The sequence below is a fragment of the Triticum dicoccoides genome, chromosome 5B (assembly GCF_002162155.2).
Source record: "Triticum dicoccoides isolate Atlit2015 ecotype Zavitan chromosome 5B, WEW_v2.0, whole genome shotgun sequence".
In the NCBI taxonomy this organism is placed as follows: domain Eukaryota; kingdom Viridiplantae; phylum Streptophyta; class Magnoliopsida; order Poales; family Poaceae; genus Triticum; species Triticum dicoccoides.
The window spans coordinates 682,872,061-682,892,807 of NC_041389.1; the positions used below are offsets into that span (position 1 = coordinate 682,872,061).

The following is a 20,747-nucleotide window of genomic DNA, read 5'->3' on the forward strand; positions in this document are numbered from 1 at the left end:
ACTCGGTTGGTCACCTCATCACCACTCGGCCGCTCCGCGCGTCGCCACTCGGTTGGTCACCTCATCACCACTCGGCCGCTCCGCGCGTCGCCACTCGGTTGGTCACCTCATCACCACTCAGCCGCTCCGGGCGTCGCCACTCTGTTGGTCACCTCATCACCACTCGGCCGCTCCGCGCGTCGCCACTCGGTTGGCCACCTCATCACCACTCGTCCGCTCCGCGCGTCGCCACTCGGTTGGCCACGTCATCACCACTCGGCCGCTCCGCGCTCCTTCAGACAGCTAAGTCATTTTACATTCTGTTATTTACGAGTATCTCGTAATTCACACATCACCTTCACTCGAAGGCCGCACCACCAAGTGTAACTCTACGCTCGGTTGCTTATTTTCACATACTTGGTTAGTACTGGTTATGTGACTCCCGAGTCCAGCTTCCATTTTTTCGCATACATCATTCATGAACACCATGTGTCGTTCTTAATTTTGAGTTTGCATCGGTCCTCCAGGGCTGCAACTTAGTCGAAACACTACACTTCCATTTTATTTGATCCAATATTCCAATGAGTTCAGTCGGATCCATCGCTTCGACAAGTTCGAACTGATCCTTCGCTCTTTCAGACTCTTGCTGGTTAACCAGCAAGCCCCTCGCACTCCCAGCGGGTGTCTAGGGGTGTTATTCACAAAAATCATTTGAGCACACACCAAATTTCCTCGAGAAATTATTTCGTTGGCTTGTGCCATTTTTTACACAAGTTACATGATCACTCGATGGCCCTATGCGCCAACTTCATCGCTGCTCGGACTCGGTCACCGTACCGGTCCTAGTGCACCACAACACCTACCTTGTCGCTCTGTTGACTTCAAACACATCTGACCAACCCCTCTGTGGAATCCTCTTCATTGTATCAATGATATAGACCTCGTCGGGCATCAGACAGATAAGTCCCTTTTATAATCCAATTTGACACTTCACTCTTTTGCGAGTTTGCCTCTTTCGAGCATCACTCGGAAGATACTCCTCATCTTCACCCGAGTCTAACTCGATGAATTGCAAATCATCCATTCAAAACTATATTTCTCGTGTTCCGACATGTCTATTGTCAAAGCATGTAGTACGCTCGGGGGCTACGCCGCACTCGGGGGCTGCATCTCATTTGAATGACACTCTCCTGAGTGGTCGACTACTTCATCACCTGGCAGATCCTTCACTTCAACAAATGCATCCGATCCGCCACTTCGACAAGTGTAGTAATCACCCAGACGCTCTGCACGCCATCTTCATTCCTACTCAGAATCAGTTGGCACACCGTTCTTCTCGCACCGCAACCACGTCACACTGACCTCGTCACTACATAAGCTTCGAAAGCATTCGACTAAGTCCTGTGAGGACCATTTTTGCCGTCCAGTGGCACACGACTTTGCCTTAGCCGCTTCGCGCGCTGCCACTCGGTTGTGCACGTGTTCACCACTCGGCTGCCCCGTGCATCTTCACTTGGCTAGATATGTAGCCCTACATTCAACCACATCACACGTCATCACCATTCGGCCGCCCCACGCGTCGCCACTCGGTTAGGCACGTCTTCGCCACTCGACCGCTCTGCGCGTCGCCACTCGGTTGCACGTGTCTTCACCACTTGACTGCCCCGCGCATCGTCACTCGGTTGTACACATTATCGCCCCTCTGCCGCCTCACGCATGACCATCACTTGGACATGTCTTTACCTCTACACCCCCAGCACGGGAACGACTAAGTTACTCATATGGTCAAACCTCATATCACACTCTGTAGCAAGCTTACCTCTTTCGAGCATCACTCGAGAGCTACGCACGATAGTTGGCCATGTCACCCTCAGGGGTTACGCCCATTTGGTCAACCTATTGATCACATCAGGAATATTCTTCTGAACATACATGCTTGGTTTGCCGAAGATCTATAAGTGAAGCACGTCCACTCGGACAAATACCCCTTTCATGCAAAAGGGTGAAAACGAAGCTCCTCTACGGATACAATATACTCTTGCAAATACCCCTTCCACGCAAAATGTAACGGTCAATATAAGAAGTACTACTGGTACGATTACTCCCTGGAGTGTCCGGCTTTTTTCTACAATCGGCAGTTTCAAAGCCGAATTCATTCACCGTGCCGAGAGAACCAAGATTCACCTGCTTGACTGAGTTCCAGGCTGAATTTATTTACTGTGCCGAGTGCACGAAGATCAGTCCGACTGACTCAGCTCCAGGCTGAGCTTATTTACCATGTCAAGTGCCTCAAGATGCATCTGATTGACTCAATTTCAGGATTGACTCAATTTCAGACTAAAAAGATATTTACTGTATCGACTGCGGGGAGGTTTACCAGGAAACTTAAACCCTCTGCCAGGCTCATCTAGTCCGACAGAGGCTCGGGGACTACACCCAGTGGGCGCACTCAGCGTTCCCCCACTGGAAGAGAACTCAGAAAGAAACATTTTGCTCGATGCAAAACCAGCTCTAGAATAACTCGACCTCCGAGTCAGAGAAGAACAAGTTTGATCAGTACAAGCTAAGAAGATTTTTAGTTCTCTCAGACCCCCGCCGACTGCCCGCGGTCGATGGTGGTCTCGGGGACTACACCCAGTGGGTGCACTCAGTGTGCCCCCACTGGAGTAATCTCCACTCGGTACGGCCTGACCAGTCCAAGTGATAAACAACAACAAAAAGACAGGCTCTAAGACTCCCGTCGACTGTTGGTATCCACTCGGAACGGTCCGACCGGTCCGAGTGACGGCCAAACAACAACAAAAAAAGACAGGCTCTAAGACTCCCGTCGACTGCCCGCAGTCGACGGCAGTCTCGGTGACTACACCCAGTGGGTGCACTCAGCGTGCCCCCACTGGAATGGTATCCACTCGGAACGGTCCGCCCGGTCCGAGTGACGGCCAAACAACAACAAAAAAAGAAACGTTCCAAGCATGAAGAAATTCCGAGTAACCAGTTACTCGATGCAGGACCAGATCCAAATCACTCAAAAAAATTGCTATAAGGTGAGTTCAACGCTCCTCCGTGGACCCGTTTGAGCTCATTTCACTCGGGCACCACGCAGACTGGAATCCGTCAAGGCAACAAGCGAAGATAAGACCGCCAGGTGACCAAAGGAAGTTCATAAGTGCCTCCATAGCACTCGACTCATCTGGAATTCACCTCGACTCAACTCGCTCAACCTCGACCGATTCGGGGGCTAATGATGAGGACATGTATTGGGGGTAGGGTAATAGGCCTGACCTAAAGACCCTACCCATGGACACCATACACTTTGTACTGGGCCCCTGGGCCAGATTGCCGTCCAGATGTACCGCAACTTGAAAGTCACTCAGACGGCAACAACCACTCGGAGCACGACACTCCACTCGACGAGCTCATTCCACTCGGCCGGGTAACTCACTCGGATATGTGAAGACCAATAGTCAACATAACAGTTTTGTAGTGGCCAGGTATTATGGCATTGATACTCCACTTTGTAACATAGGAGGTGAGGGGGTGGCGCACTCTATATAAGCCACCCCCCACCACTAGACTTGGGGGGTTCGGGGGCTTCCACCTCTCTCTCTCTTTTCACCATTAGTCTCAGGACTTAGCTCAGGCATGGGGATCCGTTCCACTCTCTCACACACACATTGTAATCTCTGGATATATACTCAGATAAAACAAAGCCTCTCCGGAGCACGAGACGTAGGGTTGTTATCTCCACTATGAGAGGCCCGAACTCGTTAAAACCACCGTGTCACCCATATGCATCTCGATAGATCATGCTCCGTTATCATACCCCTATTCTACTGTCAGACTTAGAACCACGACACACATAACATGGTCGAGCCATAAAACGTGCATAAGCTGGCCTGCCCAAAATAGCGTGATAAGCACTCTGGAAATCCACAACTTCAAACGTCAACTTTTCTTTGCGGTAATTTTTGGAATCACCGAAAACCACATCAAGAGCAATTTGACCGAGTGACTCAGCCTTCTTTCCAGGAATGACTCCATGGAAGCTCATGTTGCTGGTACTGAGTCTGGACATCGGAATGGCCATCCCTTCAACATCTCTGCATATAGTATATTCAGGCCACTGCCGCCATCCATCAAAACTTTAGTTAGTCAAGTTCCTTCGATGACTGGGTCGACCACCAAAGCTTGCCTCCCAGGGGTGGCTATGTGTGTCGGGTGATCAGACTGGTCGAATGTGATGGCAGTCTGAGACCATTTTAGATACTGGGTGTCACCGGAGCAACCATATTCACTTCTCGGTTTATAACTTTCAATCAACTTTTGCTTTCAACGTCAGCAAAAATCATCAGGGTGGAATTGACCTGGGGATATCCATCATCACTATCTTCTTTGTCCTCAACTTTGTCCGACTCCTTTTCCTTATCTTTGGGCTATTTCCCCTGGAATGGCTGGATCAAGAGCCGACACTGTCGAGTGGTATGTTTCGGGCAAATGAGTTTACCCTCTTCATCTTTCTTCGTGTGGATGTGGCACGGCAAATCCAACACGTCATTTCCTTTCTTGTCCTTCACCTTCTTAGGGTTCCAAGACCCCTTGGGCTTCCTTTTAAACTTTCCTTGAGTCACGGCCAAGGCTTCTCCAGGAGCAGCTGGCTCGGCTTTTCGCTTCTGCTTCCAACTGGAGTTCCCTCCTCCGGTTTCGTGGGCGACTAATTTGTGCTTGCCACTCTGGAGCTGATCCTCTTCTTCACCATTGGCATACTTGGTGGCTATATCCATCATTCGACTTAGAGACATGTCTCCGGTTCGACCGAATTTCAGGTTTAGTTCTCTGTACTTAACGCCTTCCTTTAAGGCACAGACTGCCTAGTGATCAGACACATTCTCTACCGTGTGATGCAATGTGATCCATCTCTGGATGTAATCTCTCAAAGTCTCATTCGATTTCTGCACACAAGATTGCAGTTTTGTCAGTCCTGCTGGTCACTTGCAAGTTCCTTCAAACGTTCTGACAAACACTCGGGCAAGATCTTCCCAATTGTAAATGTTGCTGGGTGATAACTAATTCAACCATGCTCTGGCCGAGCCCTCCAACATAAGAGGCAGGTGTTTCATGGCCACCTCATCATTGCTGCCGCCAATCTGAATAGCCACTCGGTAGTCTTCAAGCCAAGTATCAGGCTTGGACTCACCAGTGAACTTACTAACTCTAGTCGCCAACCTGAAGTTGGGAGGAATCACCGCGGCCCTGATGGCTCTACTGAAACACTCCGGTCCTGAGACGTGCACTCTGCTGCTGGTGGGTACATCTCTATCGTGACCTTCTCGGTGAGCTCTGTTCCTGTCGACCAAACCTTGAACGATAATGGATCTCGCATCAAAGCCTGGTTCCCTGGGGTCGACTGGAATCTTTCGCCCAACACTGTGATGGCGTCTATCATCCTATTGCCGAGGCGCGTACGACCCACCCCTTGGGGGAGGGGTGGGCACTCGACGTCGATCATCGCAATCGATTCGGTGATCATACTGCTCACGGTTCTTGTACTGATCAAGCCGGTCTCCACGCTCCTCACGCCTCGGGGGCGATCTGGGGCTATGGGCTGACTGGACTGTATTTGCAGCTACGGATCTGTTGTGAATCCTATTCCGCGACTGCGATACAGCTGAATTCTGATCTCCGGCTGCCCGGAGTAAATCTCTGATCTGTAACAAGCCTCTGCCAGCCTCTGACTGGGAAGGCTGAATCGACTCTGCTATTCGGGCTGCAGCTGCTAAATTCTGAATCGGAGTTCAATATACCTGAGTCGATGGTGGAAAGAGTTGACGTCGACTGGATTCTGGAACCCATTGCCGCGCACGCTCATCGAGTGCTCGCTGGAGGTTCTCCAGTCGAGTGTGTTCAGCCAAGTTGGCCAAGCGCGCGTCCTCTAAGGCACGAGCCTCGGGAGTTTCTCCAACGATAGGAGTATGAAGCGCATCCATGTTCCGGCGGCAAAGTTCTTCCCTTTGCAGCGAAGTGAGGGGCTCAGGTAGATACTCTTCATGGGCATGCGACGGATCGCCTCCGCCGTCGCCTCCGTCGGTGCCGGGAAAACCGGGAGGACCGCGTGGTCCATCGACCATCAGAACCTCCGCCACTGGATCACTGCTGTCGCACTTGGCTGCAGTCTCTGCAGAGCCAGTCGACAGGTCGAACAATCCGTAGAGAGATTCGTCGGGCTCGATTGCCGCGACTTGGGGGGTGGCCGACTGGCGAGCCACCGCGTGTCTCACCCACCGCTGAAGCCTCGACCGACCGAAGCGCTTGCACCGGCGGGAAACAGGGTGGGAGGACGACACAAGGACCGACCGATACTGGGTCGACAGTTGCCACAGGAGGACGCCGCGGACGCACGCGCGAAAGTGCGTCGCGCCACGGACTGGGAGCGCGTCGATGTCGATCGGAGCCTCCTGAAGCCAAGCAGAGTCGTCGGCGATGAACGTGAACGCGCCGAGTCAGATCTCGTGGCCCTCAACCAAAACTCCGCCTGAAACCATGATGAAGGAGATCGAAAAAAATTGCAACTTCTCCAATAAGTCGCTAAGACACCTGCCCCAAGGTGGGCGCCAACTGTCGTGGTTCTAAGTCTGACAGTAGTGTAGGAGGGTAGGAATGGCGAGGCAAGATCCTAGCTATGGTGTAGTTGTATACGCAAGGGATTTACGAGTTCAGGCCCTTCTCGGAGGAAGTAACAGCCCTACGTCTTGGAGCCCGGAGGCAGTCGACTAGATTATATGCGTATGAATTATAGGGGTGCGAATCCTTTACACTGAGGAGGGGGTGGCTTATATAGAGTCCGCCAGACCCCTCCGGCCCTCAGTTATGCAGGCTTTAAGATACATTAAGATCGGGCGTTACTGGTAACGCTACAAATAAAGTGCTATGATGACCATAAAAGTTACTTAATGACTGGCGTGCAGAGTGACTTTAGGTCTCCTGGTTGTCGAGTGGATGGCTTCATGGTCGAGTGTCTTTGATTCCGTCGAGTGGAACATTTCCGGGTCGATTGAAAAGTGATTTCTTCTAGAGATGTCCTTGGGGGGGTGTATCTTGGACAGGTCCATGACCCTACCCTAGGTACATAGCTTCATCAGGGGCCAAATATCATCTCGAAGACTAACTCCAGCACGAGGCTGAGTAGTGAAAAGGTTTTTATAAAATCCGTCCATGTGAGAGCGAATCTCCACCTACATAATCATTATCATCCAAGATGAAATTTAGAGATAGTCTAACATTTGTAAAAATATTTCACTGCAATGCACGGACATGACTAGTATCAATACAAATTGAGTTCTTAACAATCTTTAGCCAATGATACGTCTCCAACGTATCTATAATTTTTGATTGTTCCAGGCTATTATATTACCTATTTTGGATGTTTATGGGCATTACTTTACACTTTTATATCATTTTTGGGACTAACCTACTAACCAGAGGCCTAGCCGGAATTGCTGTTTTTTTGCCTATTTCAGTGTTTCACAGAAAAGGAATATCAAACGGAGTCCAAACGGAATGAAGCCTTCTGGAGTGATCTTTTTGGAACAAACGCAATCCGGGAAACTTGGAGTGGACGTCAAGAAGCATCCGAGGTGGCCACGAGGGTGGCCAGCGCGCCCTAAGGGGGTGGGTGCGCCCCCCTGCATCGTGGGCCCCTCATGGCCCCCCTGACCTACCTCCTTCGCCTATATATATCTTCGTACCCCGAAACCATCCAGGAGCACCACGAAAAACTATTTCCACCACTACAACCTTCTGTATCCGCGAGATCCCATCTTGGAGCCTTCGCCGGCGCTCCGCCGGAGGGGGAATCGACCACGGAGGGCTTCTCCATCATCACCAAGGCCTCTTCGATGAGTTGTGAGTAGTTTACCACAGACCTTCGGGTCCATAGTTATTAGCTAGATGGCTTCTTCTCTCTCTTTAATTCTCAATACAAAGTTCTCCTTCCTCTTCTTGGAGATCTATTTGATGTAACTCTTTTTGCGGTGTGTTTGTCGAGATCCGATGAATTGTGGGTTTATGATCAAGTTTATCTATGAGAAATATTTGAATCTCCTCTGAATTCTTTTATGTATGATTGGTTATTTTTGCAAGTCTCTTTGAATTATCAGTTTGGTTTGGCCTACTGGATTGATCTTTCTTGCAATGAGAGAAGTGCTTAGCTTTGAGTTTAATCTTGCAGTGTCCTTTCCCAGTGACAGCATGGGCAGCAAGGCACGTATTATATGGTTACCATCGAGGATAAAAAGATGGGGTTTATAGCATATTGCTTGAGTTTATCCCTCTAGATCATGTCATCTTGCTTAATGCGTTACTCTGTTCTTCATGAACTTAATACTCTAGATGCAGGCAGGAGTCGGTCGATGTGTGGAGTAATAGTAGTAGATGCAAGCAGGAGTCGGTGTACTTGTTGCGGACATGATACCTATATACATGATCATGCCTAGATATTCTAATAACTATGCACTTTTCTATCAATTGCTCGACAGTAATTTGTTCACCCACCGTAATAATTATGCTATCTTGAGAGAAACCAGTAGTGAAACCTATGCCCCCGGGTCTATTCTCTATAATATAAGTTTTCAATCTATTTTATTTTGCAATCTTTATTTTTCAATCTATATCATAAAAATACCAAAAATATTTATTTTATCATATTATCTCTATCAGATCTCACTTTCGCAAGTGGCCGTGAAGGGATTGACAACACCTTTATCGCGTTGGTTGTGAGTTTCTTGTTTGTTTGTGTAGGCGCGTCAGACTTGGGAGGAGCCTCCTACTGGATTGATACATTGGTTCAAAAATGAGGGAAATACTTACGCTACTTTACTGCATCACCCTTTCCTCTTCAAGGGAAAAACCAACGCATGCTCAAGAGGTAGCAGCCAACACCACCAAATAATTTCTTGTAAATACATGAGTACATCATGAGCTACTTTAAATTAAAGACGTACTCCCTCCGTCCGAAAATACTTGTCACCAAAATAGATAAAAAGGGATGTATCTAGAACTAAAATACGTCTAGATACATCCCTTTTTGTTTATTTTAATGACAAGTATTTTCGGACGGATGGAGTACCAAACAACACAGGCATTTAAAACAAAGCTTACTGAAGGATCTTGAATGGTCTAATCTTACCTATTGCACAATATGTTATCGAAGTACATGCCATTAATGTGCTAGAACAGATTACAACCCAACAGTAGAATCAATAGAGCACCGGCTTTCTCAAGCAAAGCATATGACTAGGGCTCTTAGAAGGTAATGCGGTTTGCTCCGAAGAGCAGCAGAAACCATATTCTATGAGCTGATGGAAGAAAGGTAACCACAAATAGGAGAACAAAGATACAAATAATAGAAGGAGATCTGGATGGTAAATAATGACGATTAAACGTCTTGGAAGGCGTAGTTGCTCAAAAAGAATGTCTTGGTTGCAGGGGAGATCTCTGCTTGCACCTCTGAAATCGCTTGGAGGTATCTGCAATGCCAAGTCCAATACTTAGTTAAAATTGGTGCCAAAAGACACAGTTCATCCAGTAAAGTGCCTTGGATTGGATCGTCGTTTCCTATTGTAATTCATTAGAAGAACCGGTAATATTATATTGTTACAGTGTAGAAGTAACTGTGAACATTTTTTGAAATGTAGCGAGTGCTATTTCATATTCAAAAGAAATAAATGGACATGTGGAGCATATATACCTTCATCGTGTGCACATACAGATCAAACTTTGTGCGCATGAGAACCTTCACTCGTCTTCTTCAGGATAATCGTTGTTGTCCGTCTGAAACAAAGACGGACACTATTATTCGGACGCGACAAAAAGGTACGTATGTCCACTAAATACTGGAGTATTGGGACGCAGCTTCGGTGCAAGGCACCTGCTTTTGGGTTGCTGTCATGTGAGCTAGCCACCTGTTGGGCCCACATGTCATAGACACAGAGGCGTGTGCCTTAAGGCACCCAAGCATAGTCCGGAGTATTGATGCAGAATGTTTACCTTTGTCTCTTTGGTGACGTTAAGAATAGGACAACTGGGATGGGTGTCGATTGCGTGCCTCAATGCTACCTCCAACCCCTCCACGGTCGTAGCAGGGACATGCGAGCAGTCGATTCCAACTGTGCTTGGACTCTGAACTTAAGGGACACCAGTCTCGGCATAGCTCCCTTGAGAAACCTGAGCGTTGCAGACGTCTTGCAGTACATCAACTTGGGGAAAGATCCATCACCCATGACGTCAAGGAAGACGTCCGGCGTAAAAAGCGTGAGAGAAAGGAGCTCTCGCAAACTACCAAGGATTTCCACATCTTGCTGCACCACAGCCTTTACATCCAGCACTAATAAGTGCAAGAGTTTTGGGAGACTCGAATTATAAAACCAACGTGGAAGTCTGCTGATTCTGAAACATAGTTGTAGGTAACGGAGTCCTCCTGGTGGCACAAAGCCTTCCCAGTAGGGATTATCTGCGTCAATCCGTGAACCCTTAACTTCGAGGTCTTCGATATTGCTCAGACAGTTCAGGGACTGCACCAAATCTTCCTCCAAACCCAGATCAAAAGTCGCAAGCTTAAACTTCCTCAGTCCCGTGAGATTTCTCAGTTCTCCAATGGATGGGGAATTATCTTCTCCAACGATAGCTCTTCTAGGGATGTGAGTTTCCCTATCCATTCTGGCGCTCTTATGGAAACACCATCAACACGCAGACACCTAAGTTGCCTTAGCAAACAAACTGACGGCCGCAGTTCTTTTATCAGAGTATATCTCACGTCAAGTGTCTGCAGAAACTTCAGGTCCCCTATTTCTTTCGGGAGCTCATCAATAGGCGAGTTGCATAGTCCTAAGTACCTTAACTGATGTAAATTCCCAAGATGACGAAGATGATAACTACTGCCTGCAGTAAAGGTACAATCTTCCATACATAAGACACGCAAAGCACAAAACTTAGAGAGTGGTGGCATCAATCCAAAATGACACCTGATGGCATTGAACGACCTCATTTGTGGCGTGCACATGTCAGACAAAGGGCTGTTGCGCTTCCATACACTGTTTTGGATGGCCAACCTACGGGCATCCTTATGCCCAGATGTGTGTTGTTCGTTACCACCTTCCAATACGACAACCATGATTTCATCTTCTGTCAGTAAGCGTATCATATCAAGCACCATAAAATTAACTCTACAAGTATACACAATGCCATTACGCTTCTCTACAGGCTGTATCATGCTGCTATTTAGAAGCTCATCGAAATAGCGCTCTCCAACCTTATATAATCCATCAATAGTTTGAGTCTCTTGGACAATGCCTTCGGCTATCCACTTCCATATTAAAGTTTCTTTCTTGATCTGATAATCTCTTGGATATATGCCTAGATGCAATAAGCAAATCCTTAGACGACTAGGTAGATCATAATAGCTATATAGCACTACCCTTCTCAAGTTCTCAACGTATTCATTATCTTCATCCCCAAAACCAGTACAATTGTATACCTTAGTCCAATCATCCATTGGTTTACTAGCCAACAAATTAGCTATTGTAATGATAGCCAAGGGCACACCACAACATTTCTGGAGAACCTTTTCAAACAACTCGGTTGGCTGATCATAAGGGCAGTTACCTTTCCTGCCAAATAATCTTTTATGCAATAATTCTTCAGAGCTCTCACGAGAAAGTGGTTTTAGGTTGTAAACCTCACCAATCTCTGCAGCAACCTTAAAATTCCGAGTAGTTATAATCATTCTACTTCCACAGTTACAATCGATGAAAGCAGATTTGATTATATGCCAATATTCTGTATTCCATATATCATCAATAACAATGATGTACCTATCCATGTTACAAAGGCACGAGTTAGTAAAATATGTTGAATATTGATAAGAAAACATGAACTTGGGAAACAGAACGGGTAGGAAGGAAACTAAAAATAACCTATTCAATGTACAAGATGGTACTTTAGGATCTAAGGGAAAAAGAAATGGAGGAAGGAAACCTACTAGAGAAGCGCACACGAGTTTGATTCTGATTTCATCTCACTGGTCAGACCATTAGTTTACTTTTTCTTCTTCTGAGAAATAAAGTACAACCAAATATGTGCACACACGCATGCATGCACCCATTGCCACATATGACTGTATGAGTACCTATATAAGATTTCGGCGTATTCTGATAAACTGTAGTAGTAACCGAACTGTAGGAAACACAATATATCGCAAACCATAATGATAGCACATATCAGGGGCAAACATGGTAAATTTAACTTTGGTTTCTACAAATTGACAATGCAGATGTTTGAAAACATACTCCCTCAAATACTCTGCATTTTATCAACCTGGTTTCGTTGCCATACATGTTTCAACCCTAAGACTATTTGAATGTAGTTCTCACCCACCTAAATGACACATTAGGGTGTGTGGTGCATACCTCTTGTTCTTAAGCACTTGTCGGAGTTTGTCGATGAGTTGCATTGTATCTAGATTGAAAGCCTCAAGATACTTCTGCATGTCTAATTGAAATAAAATATCCATGAAAATTTGATTCGCTTCAGGATTCTGACGAACTGAAACAAAAGCCCTGTAAACAAAGTCTGATTGAAGGCTATCATATACTGCTTTGGCAAGTGTTGTTTTGCCAATTCCTGCAAATCCAACGATGGAGACCGTCTTGATGGACTGCTTGGACAAATCATCGTTCCCATCTATCAATCGCTTTATTATCTCGTCCCTTGCTAGTTGGATGCCAACAGTCTCTTTCTCATCATTGTCTAGAGCCGACAGGCGAGGGTCAACAGTTCTCGCACTTGGATTAGCAACAAATTCATCAAAAGCCCTGCGATGTCGGGAGGACAAATCCTGGATCTGGTACTTGATTCCTTTGATCTGGTGAGCAATCTGATGGCGGGTCTGGACCTTCCTGTGCAAGCTGCTCATCTTGTTCGTCCACCTGCTTAAGCTGTTGGAGCTGATGGAAGGCTCGGACGAATCGACCTGTACCAGGAAATTGTCCACGGCATCCTCCAAGTTGTAAGACAGCTTTCTGAAGTCATTGACCCAGAGCTGGGCGAATGGCGACTCCGCCACCCAGTCGAGGTTAGCGTGGATGCTCCTCAGCTCTGCCTGAATACACTTCAGATCTCGCTTCACGCTATTCTGCAGCTTGTACTTCCCATCGAAGAGCTCGGCCAGCTTTCGGAAGAGGGGACACATGGCCGCCGTTGCGAGATCAACGGAAACGTGATTAATCCTCGTGACTCTGTTAAGATAAAACAAAGACGATGAAGAAAAATGGATGTACCAAGGGAAATAACGTGTTTGTTTATTGAAGGACCGTACCTCCAACTGACTTTGTTCACATGTTCATTGGATTGTTCCGGGCTCTTTTTCATGTACTCGTGTTGTTCTTCCATGATTATGTCTACTTGTTCTTCCATAGAGGCCCCCTTGCTCGCCTCACCATGTGAAATCCATGTTTCTTGTCCAGTGTTCACACCTGCAGAGACTCTTTCCTCTTGAATCTCTTGTTGTTTTTCAAGAGCCAAGTGGTCTTGTTCAGTACTACTAACCTCACCATAATAAAACGTTTTTCCAGTGTTCAAATCAGACATGACCTCTTGAATCTCTTCATGTTTTTCGAGAGTCGCATGCTCTTGTTCTTCTGTGGCTTTACCCCTATCATCTTCATCACAGATCCGTTGTGTTTTTCTAGAGTTCACACCAGAGACGCCTTCAGCATGAATCGCAAAATGTTCATTTCCTTGTATCAAATTTATCTTATCCTCCTCATCATCCAAAACCCAATCTACACACTGTACAATAACTATAAGAGTGCTTGGATGCTTATTGATGGCAGACAGAAATACAGACTCTGCAGCCCTTGTGGCGGATGCATCAGCTCCAGAGCAGCCAATTTTTGCAGTGATCATTTTAAGGTCTTTAAGATACTCAAAACCAGCAGCTACCAGACTGTGTTGATCCACTCTGTTAGCATTGAAACCTAGCTTGAGCTTTTGGACACTGGGCAATGCTCCTTCGAGAAATGCCAAGCATGGCGCAGCACACATGAACTTGAAGTACTTGAGAGCCAGGAAACCCTTGTTGTCAAAGGCGATCCTTCCTGCAGGGGGGGTCTGGACATGCAAAGACAGAGCATTGAGGACAGGCAGTCCTTTTAGGATATCAATATCGCTGATCGACAGAATCCCAACTGCAATTTTTAGAATGCTGAGTTTGCTGAGTTTCCCAATCCACTCGGGTAGACTGGATAAGACACAACAGCGCCGCGACAACTCAAGTCTCTGAAGAAGAGCCGGAGGAAGGGACACCATCATGCTTGAAGCACTTACAACATACAGAGTATTTACAAGAGAGGAGCTTGCAGGTGCCAGTGTTACAGACTTGAGGCTGCTTAGTTTCTCGAGAATCAAGCCGAGGCATTCCATATTCTTCTTCAGATTATCAGTTGGATGTGCCGTCGAGCAGGTGAGACGAAGATTCTGCAGATTGGTCAGCTCACCAAGATCCATCACACTTTCTTCCAAGTTATTGCTGAGATCAAAATGCCCCAAAGTGCGAAGAGATGTCATGCGGCCAATACCAGTGGGCAGATGGGCATCACTAGGAACAGAGAGGTACAGCATGCCCGGAATATCCACAATATCCGGTGGAATTGCAGATACTTTTGCTTCTATTTCCAATGCTACCAAATCTCTTAGCCATTGCATCTGGGCTGGAAGCTCCACGCTCACATGACATGCATCAATTTGCAAATATCTCAGTCCAAACAGTTCTGAAATCCCCGTGAGGTTGCAACGTCTCATTTCCTCAGGAGCAACCCATAATTTAAGGATTAGAACCCGAAGAAACCGAAACTCCACAATAGGAGGCATGCACTTGAACAATCCTGAAAAGGCAAGTGATCGAACTTGTGACAGTCTCATACTCGTCGGTGGTGTTGCATCTTCAGCATGGCCGAAGTGGAGCGCCAGTCGACGAACCTTATCAGCCAGTCTTAGAGTGGTCTGAAATTGATCTATTGTGGTTATAAAATTCTCTTCTATGGACTTGTATGTGATAAGGTGAAGTACCATGTAATGCACTGTACATGACAGCACTTCATCATTGCTGCTGATATCTACAGGTTGGATCATTCCCCTGTGAATAAGCTCGTCAAAATAGCTATGAGCAACGCCCTCCTTGTCCTTCCCTTCCATTGCACATATAAAATCTTCTGATATCCACTGCTTAACCAAGTCATCCTTCCAGATTATGTTGTCCTCTTCATATAGACTCAGATATAACATACATGTCTTCAAATAAGGAGGAAGACTGTTGTAACTAAGGTTCAAGACTTGTTCTATGATCCCGCCCATATTAGCATTTCTTACCAAAGAAGGACTTGACAAATTCTTTGTGTAATTCCATTGCTGTATGCTGGCTGGTTGGCATGCTAAAAGACTAGCCATCATGATAATTGCTAGAGGCAAACCACCAGTTTCTCTAATGAATTCTTCGGGGATTTCACTGATGCCCTTGGGGCATTGTTCTGCTGATTGATGGGCAGAAACCCTATTTGAAAACAATTCTTTTGACTCGTCCTCACTAAGCGGATTTTTCTTAAAAATATACTTGGAGTTATCAGCACAGCATATCCGAGCTACAACCTCAACTTCAGTCGTAGTTAATATTCTTGTACAATGATCACCCTTGGGCAAAGCACGATTAACAATATCCCATGTGGATGGAGTCCATATATCATCAATTATAATGAAGTACCTGAAAAAACAATACCCTTATCAAACCCGAGTAACAAGAAAAACATTCTTTTTGACACGTGTTTGTTAGTTTCCTGTTCCGTTCATGCTACTAATTAACTGGTAAAAAAATATCTGCAATTATATAGTATTCCCTCCGTTACGAAATATATGACGTTTAGTACGAAGTAAAGATATACTAATGCCAAAAGTGGAAAAACTAACTTACGTTTTATCTTTGAGGTACCCCTTGATCTGTTCCACGAGAGTATGCACCCCCCAAGCGCCGAGGGATTGGTGCGGTCGAACTTGTGAGAGTATGCTTATGAGGAGCCCCCTCTGGTCGGATTTTTGAGTTGTCCGCACAAAAGCATGGCACTGGAACTGCCCTCCAAGCTTATAGTACAGTTCTTTAGCGAGGGTGGTCTTACCAACCCCGCCAACTCCAACAATGGACGCCACCTTCCGTTCTGGCTTTCCATCATTAGCCAGCCATCCGGAAAGCTCTTCAATGGAGCTGCCCACACCAACAAGGGGAAGGGCGGCAGCCTCCCCGTGTATTGGTGAAAGCAACCTTTCATCCAAAGCAGCGCCGCTGCTGCTAGGCCACATCTTCAAGTTGCCAAGATGGTCCTTGTGCAGCTGAATCGCTTCCTTCACACGTGTCCTGAATCTTGAGATCTCGTCGGTGATTTCTTGTCGGCGTTTCCGCTTCTTCCGAAACCGAGAGATCTTGGGCGAGGACTCTTTCTGGATCTTGGGACGGTCGAGCCCGTCGACGAAATCATTGATGTCATACGAGAGTTCGCGCACCTGCTTCATCCAGCTGCTGGCCGTCAGCGCAGGGGCCTCCACCTCCGACGGCTCCAATAGGTACTTGTCTATTAATTCCTCGAGATCGCCCTTGAGGGTCCGGATCTTGTTCTTCACTCCCTTCCGCAGCCTGTCATTGGGCTCCGACAGCAGCCACTCGAGCTTCCCAGGAAGGGAGCGCATGGCTCCCTGGGAAACGCTGATCGGACCCTCCATCCCCCTCCTCCTGTGAGAATCAAATCACATGTTAGTCTGCTGAACTAATACCAAAGTTGAACATGAAGAAGAACACGAGAAATCATGAATATGTACCTAATAATAAGAATAAATCAAGGAATGATCCGAGATAACGGACATCTTCACACTAGGTGCAAGCAATCGACTCTACCAACTCAATATTTTTCTCTTCTTCTGAGATCACCTGTATCAACTTGTGCGGGGACAGAGTATGTAGGAGGACTGAAACATGGAATCATGTTCTATTATGTGGTGGCACCACTTAGCTGACGTTTCCTGTGCTGGCCATTTACATACTAAGCTCAAAGTTTTTGTGAAATTGCACAATACACTAGGTGAAATTGCACATTAGTACACTAGCTTCTTGAAATTGACATATATCTTCAAGTGCATAATGGCCCATTGACTTCCCCAAATTACATGTGTACTACATCAGACTTCTTGAAACAAAATAAATATTTTTACAAATTAATCAACAGCATTGTGGAGAAACATGTGTCTAAAATAAGTCTTTTACTCTGCCCTCCACACCAAACAACACTAGAAAATTGTGCACAACGACCAAATACACATCTGGAAGAGCCGCAACACCAAGTTCTTCCGGGAGCAACGCCAACTTCCTGTCATTGTGGTGCGCAACAACGCCATAGATGTCTTGATGTGGCATTGGAGGTGCTCGTGGTCCATCTGCAAACCGATTTCTTGAATCATGGGTTCAAAGTTTCGCTAGCCTGCCATAGGGTCATGTGTGTAATCCTTTCGCCCTTGACAAGGGTTTTACAACCCCATGTAATTCAACTACTTAACAACCCCACGCGGCGGCGGCGGGTGGGAGCGAGGATCGGCGGCGTCCTCAAGTCGGGGCGGTGACGTGGTGGGGGCCGCCCGTTGTACGTTGGCTGCGTGCCCGCGGCGGCGGCGAGTCAGATCAGATCTAACCTCGGAACGACGGCGACGGCATGGTGGGCCTGGTCTCCGGTCAGATTTGATCTGACCGGTGTGGCCTGTTCCATGCGCGGCGGCGGTGATCGGTGGCGGTCCCGTGCACACGATGCTGGATGGATGGTCCTTGAGTGGATCCGGATGAAAACCCTACTCTTGGCACGTTGCCAAGGTCGACGATGGCGCGTTCCTCTGCGTCGTCCCTTTCTTGAAGGCATCGTCATGGAGAAGCTCTGGACCCCTATCCGTTACGTGCTGGGGAAACCCTAGATCAATCGATCGGATGACGGCGGCGCTCGTGCGTCGTACCCCTCTTGAGGGCATCATTCTTGGAGGGACTAGTGGACGGCATATGCGGTGGAGTGGCGTTCCTTGTGACGCATCGACGTCGTGGAGTCTCGGCGGCGAGGCGTGGCAAAGTCTTGGCGACAGATGCGTGATGATGAACACGCGTAGGGAGGAGGCGTTGTCTGGCGTCGTGGGGGCGTCGACGGCAGGCCTGGCAAGGTCGATGCGTCAGTGCCTGCTCTGAAAATGGATTGATGGAAGACGGTGGCGACGACCTATGAGAGTGCGTCGGACCAGCTTGTGCCCCAGACCCGGTATGTGGCTTGGTCGGGGCCTCCTACTTTAGATGTTAGGCTAGGTGAGAGGTCTGGGTATTCGGCTCACACTATCTGCACCCCTTAATCAATGGATAGGAATAGCGACAGTTGCTGCCAAGATGACGGCTTCAGACATATTAATGTATTACTTTATAAGATTTTTGTGAATAATTAATAAAATGGCTGCATGCATCTCTTAGATGTAGAGACCAGGGTCATCCTCCTTTAAAAAAAAATCTACTCACGGGTTCTCGGGGCGGTCAAGAGAGGTGCCTGTCACCGCCGGTATTGTTTGCAAAGTGAAGAAAAGTCACCGGATCCTACAACGCTCTCCATACTATTTATCTCCTGATGAGTAGTACGGCATGGCACGTGTGAGCCCACATTAGAAATCACTTTGGCATAGCACAAACGCATCTCGTAATCGATCATAAGCCATATGCCCTTTCCTCCGTCTCCTCCCCAGATCTCCACCAAAGCAGCCGAGCGATGGCTGTACCTGTACAGTTGGAGCTGGCGGCGGCGAGGCCATTGCTGAATGCCACCGTGGGGTATCTTGCTTCCGAGATCCAGGGGAGATACAATCTGTGGAAGAGCGTTGAGGACGAGTGCGAATCCTTGAAGGGCGCGGTTGTTCTGCTTGCCTCCGTCATGGATGATGATGTCTGTGATTGTAAACATGACCATCGTCGTTCTGTAGCCTTGAGGGCAACATTCACTGAGCAGATGCGCGAACTGGCGCATGATATTGAGGATTGCATAGAGCGCTTCCTGCATCGAGTTACCTGCAAGGAGGGTGCATCGTGGGCTTATCGGGCATTTCACCGTGTGAGGATATATCCCACCCGTCACAAGTTCGCCTCCAAGATGAAGCAGCTCAAGATGCGCTGGGAGAAAACAACCAGGCAGATACAGATATTCAATCCTCCTAGTGCAGGTGGCGGCCAATCATCCGCCCCCGCCACCACATCACCAGCAGAATCAGTCCTCGATGACCCTGTGGGCATCGAGGAGGCCAAGAAGGAGCTTCTGGCGCTGCTCGTTGAGCCGATTCAGTCGATGGTGATTGCCATCGTCGGATTTGGTGGCTCCGGGAAGACGACTCTCGCGGAGGCAGTCTACAACAGCGTCGACAAGCGAAAACTAGACCACGCTTTGGTTTCCGCACGCTCGCTGGACGGCAATGGGATCTTGAGAGAGATCCACCAGAAGGCTTTTCCGGATTCCGCAACATCTCTCAAAGAGTCCATCGCGGGCCTCGCGGCCGAAGACAAGAGGTGAGCATCATTCTAACTCGTCTTTCTTCTCTTGAAGTGTAGGGAGTAGACATGCCTAATTAGTAATTATACGCACCGTGTGATACAAGTCGGATAAAGTTTTTCTTTGGGATTTTGAGCCCCGTGTGATAAAGTTTTTTTTTTGCGGGGAATAAAGTTTTTCTTTGGGATGTATCAAGTACTTGGTACATCCGTATCTAGACAAATCTAAGACACGAATTTTGGGACGGAGGGAGTACCTTTTTTAAGCAACTGATTACTTTTATTTTGGTAACTAGGACAATTCTGGTGTGTTGCAATGTGATATAAATATTCTAACAGTACATTAGCTTATGATTCTCAAGCCCATATTAATAGATTGTATAAATAAAGATTTATTAAATTCTGCTCGTGATTTATCTTATAGTTTGATGAGTATAAACTAAAGCGAAATTGATTCAGAAGGTAAGTAAATTAAGATGACTAATTATTATACATGAAAGGTTGGAGGAAGTGGTGGTGAAAAAAAAAGTAAAAAATAAAACCTACGTTCTTTTAAAAGAGTTTCTTTTAAGTAAAAAGTAAAAAAAAAGTAGATTATGTAACTTTATTCGTTAGCGCAACACTATGAAATATTGAAGTCTGCATCTTTTTTTTGACGTCACACAGTCAGCACACCAACAATCTGACAACAGAAAAGATAAAAAACTGACATATCAATAACAATAATATCGTACAGGACCGATACTATACCTATGTCAAAGTAGATGATTGACTGGTTCGAAGATTATGATGCCACCCATTTTAGATAAAAACCTACCCGCTACAATCATATAAAACCACCTAGAACAACGGACGGTATTCCATTCGGTGTAGCCTAGACCACGTATAAAGCCAATACGTACATGGATTATTTGAATACCACGTTCATCCATCCATTCCGTAAAATAATCTTTAGAACAAATTTTACATAATTATATTCAATCAATATTCATTATTTAGCATTCATCATTGGTTTAACCCATATCACATTTTGACATGCATATATATAATCTAAATTTACACAAATTAATATTGGACAAATTCATCAAGATTTGGCTCCTTTTGGTAGATTCGCTAAAACTAAAAAATT

The 20,747-nt window shown here is 46.6% G+C and overlaps 2 protein-coding genes across 2 annotated transcripts in view; one reads left to right on the forward strand and one right to left on the reverse strand.

The window, feature by feature from the left end:
• Positions 1-9,132: 9,132 nt before the first annotated feature.
• On the reverse strand, positions 9,133-17,026 carry LOC119312600 (disease resistance protein RGA5-like). The gene is made up of 7 exons (XM_037588334.1): positions 16,888-17,026; positions 15,992-16,801; positions 13,346-15,784; positions 12,438-13,265; positions 10,021-11,843; positions 9,722-9,804; positions 9,133-9,500 (listed from the first exon to the last, which is right to left on the reverse strand). The coding sequence occupies exons 2-5, from the start codon at positions 16,789-16,791 to the stop codon at positions 10,616-10,618; spliced, it is 5,295 nt and encodes a 1,764-aa protein (XP_037444231.1). The 5' UTR covers positions 16,792-16,801; positions 16,888-17,026; the 3' UTR covers positions 9,133-9,500; positions 9,722-9,804; positions 10,021-10,615.
• A 1,723-nt stretch (positions 17,027-18,749) lies between these two features.
• The window catches only part of LOC119312601 (disease resistance protein RGA4-like), a 12,833-nt gene continuing 10,835 nt past the window's right edge, over positions 18,750-20,747 (forward strand). Inside the window, exon 1 of the mRNA XM_037588335.1 lies at positions 18,750-19,636. Coding sequence (XP_037444232.1) covers positions 18,849-19,636 — 788 coding nt within the window. The 5' untranslated portion in view covers positions 18,750-18,848. The remainder of the gene's footprint in view (positions 19,637-20,747) is intronic.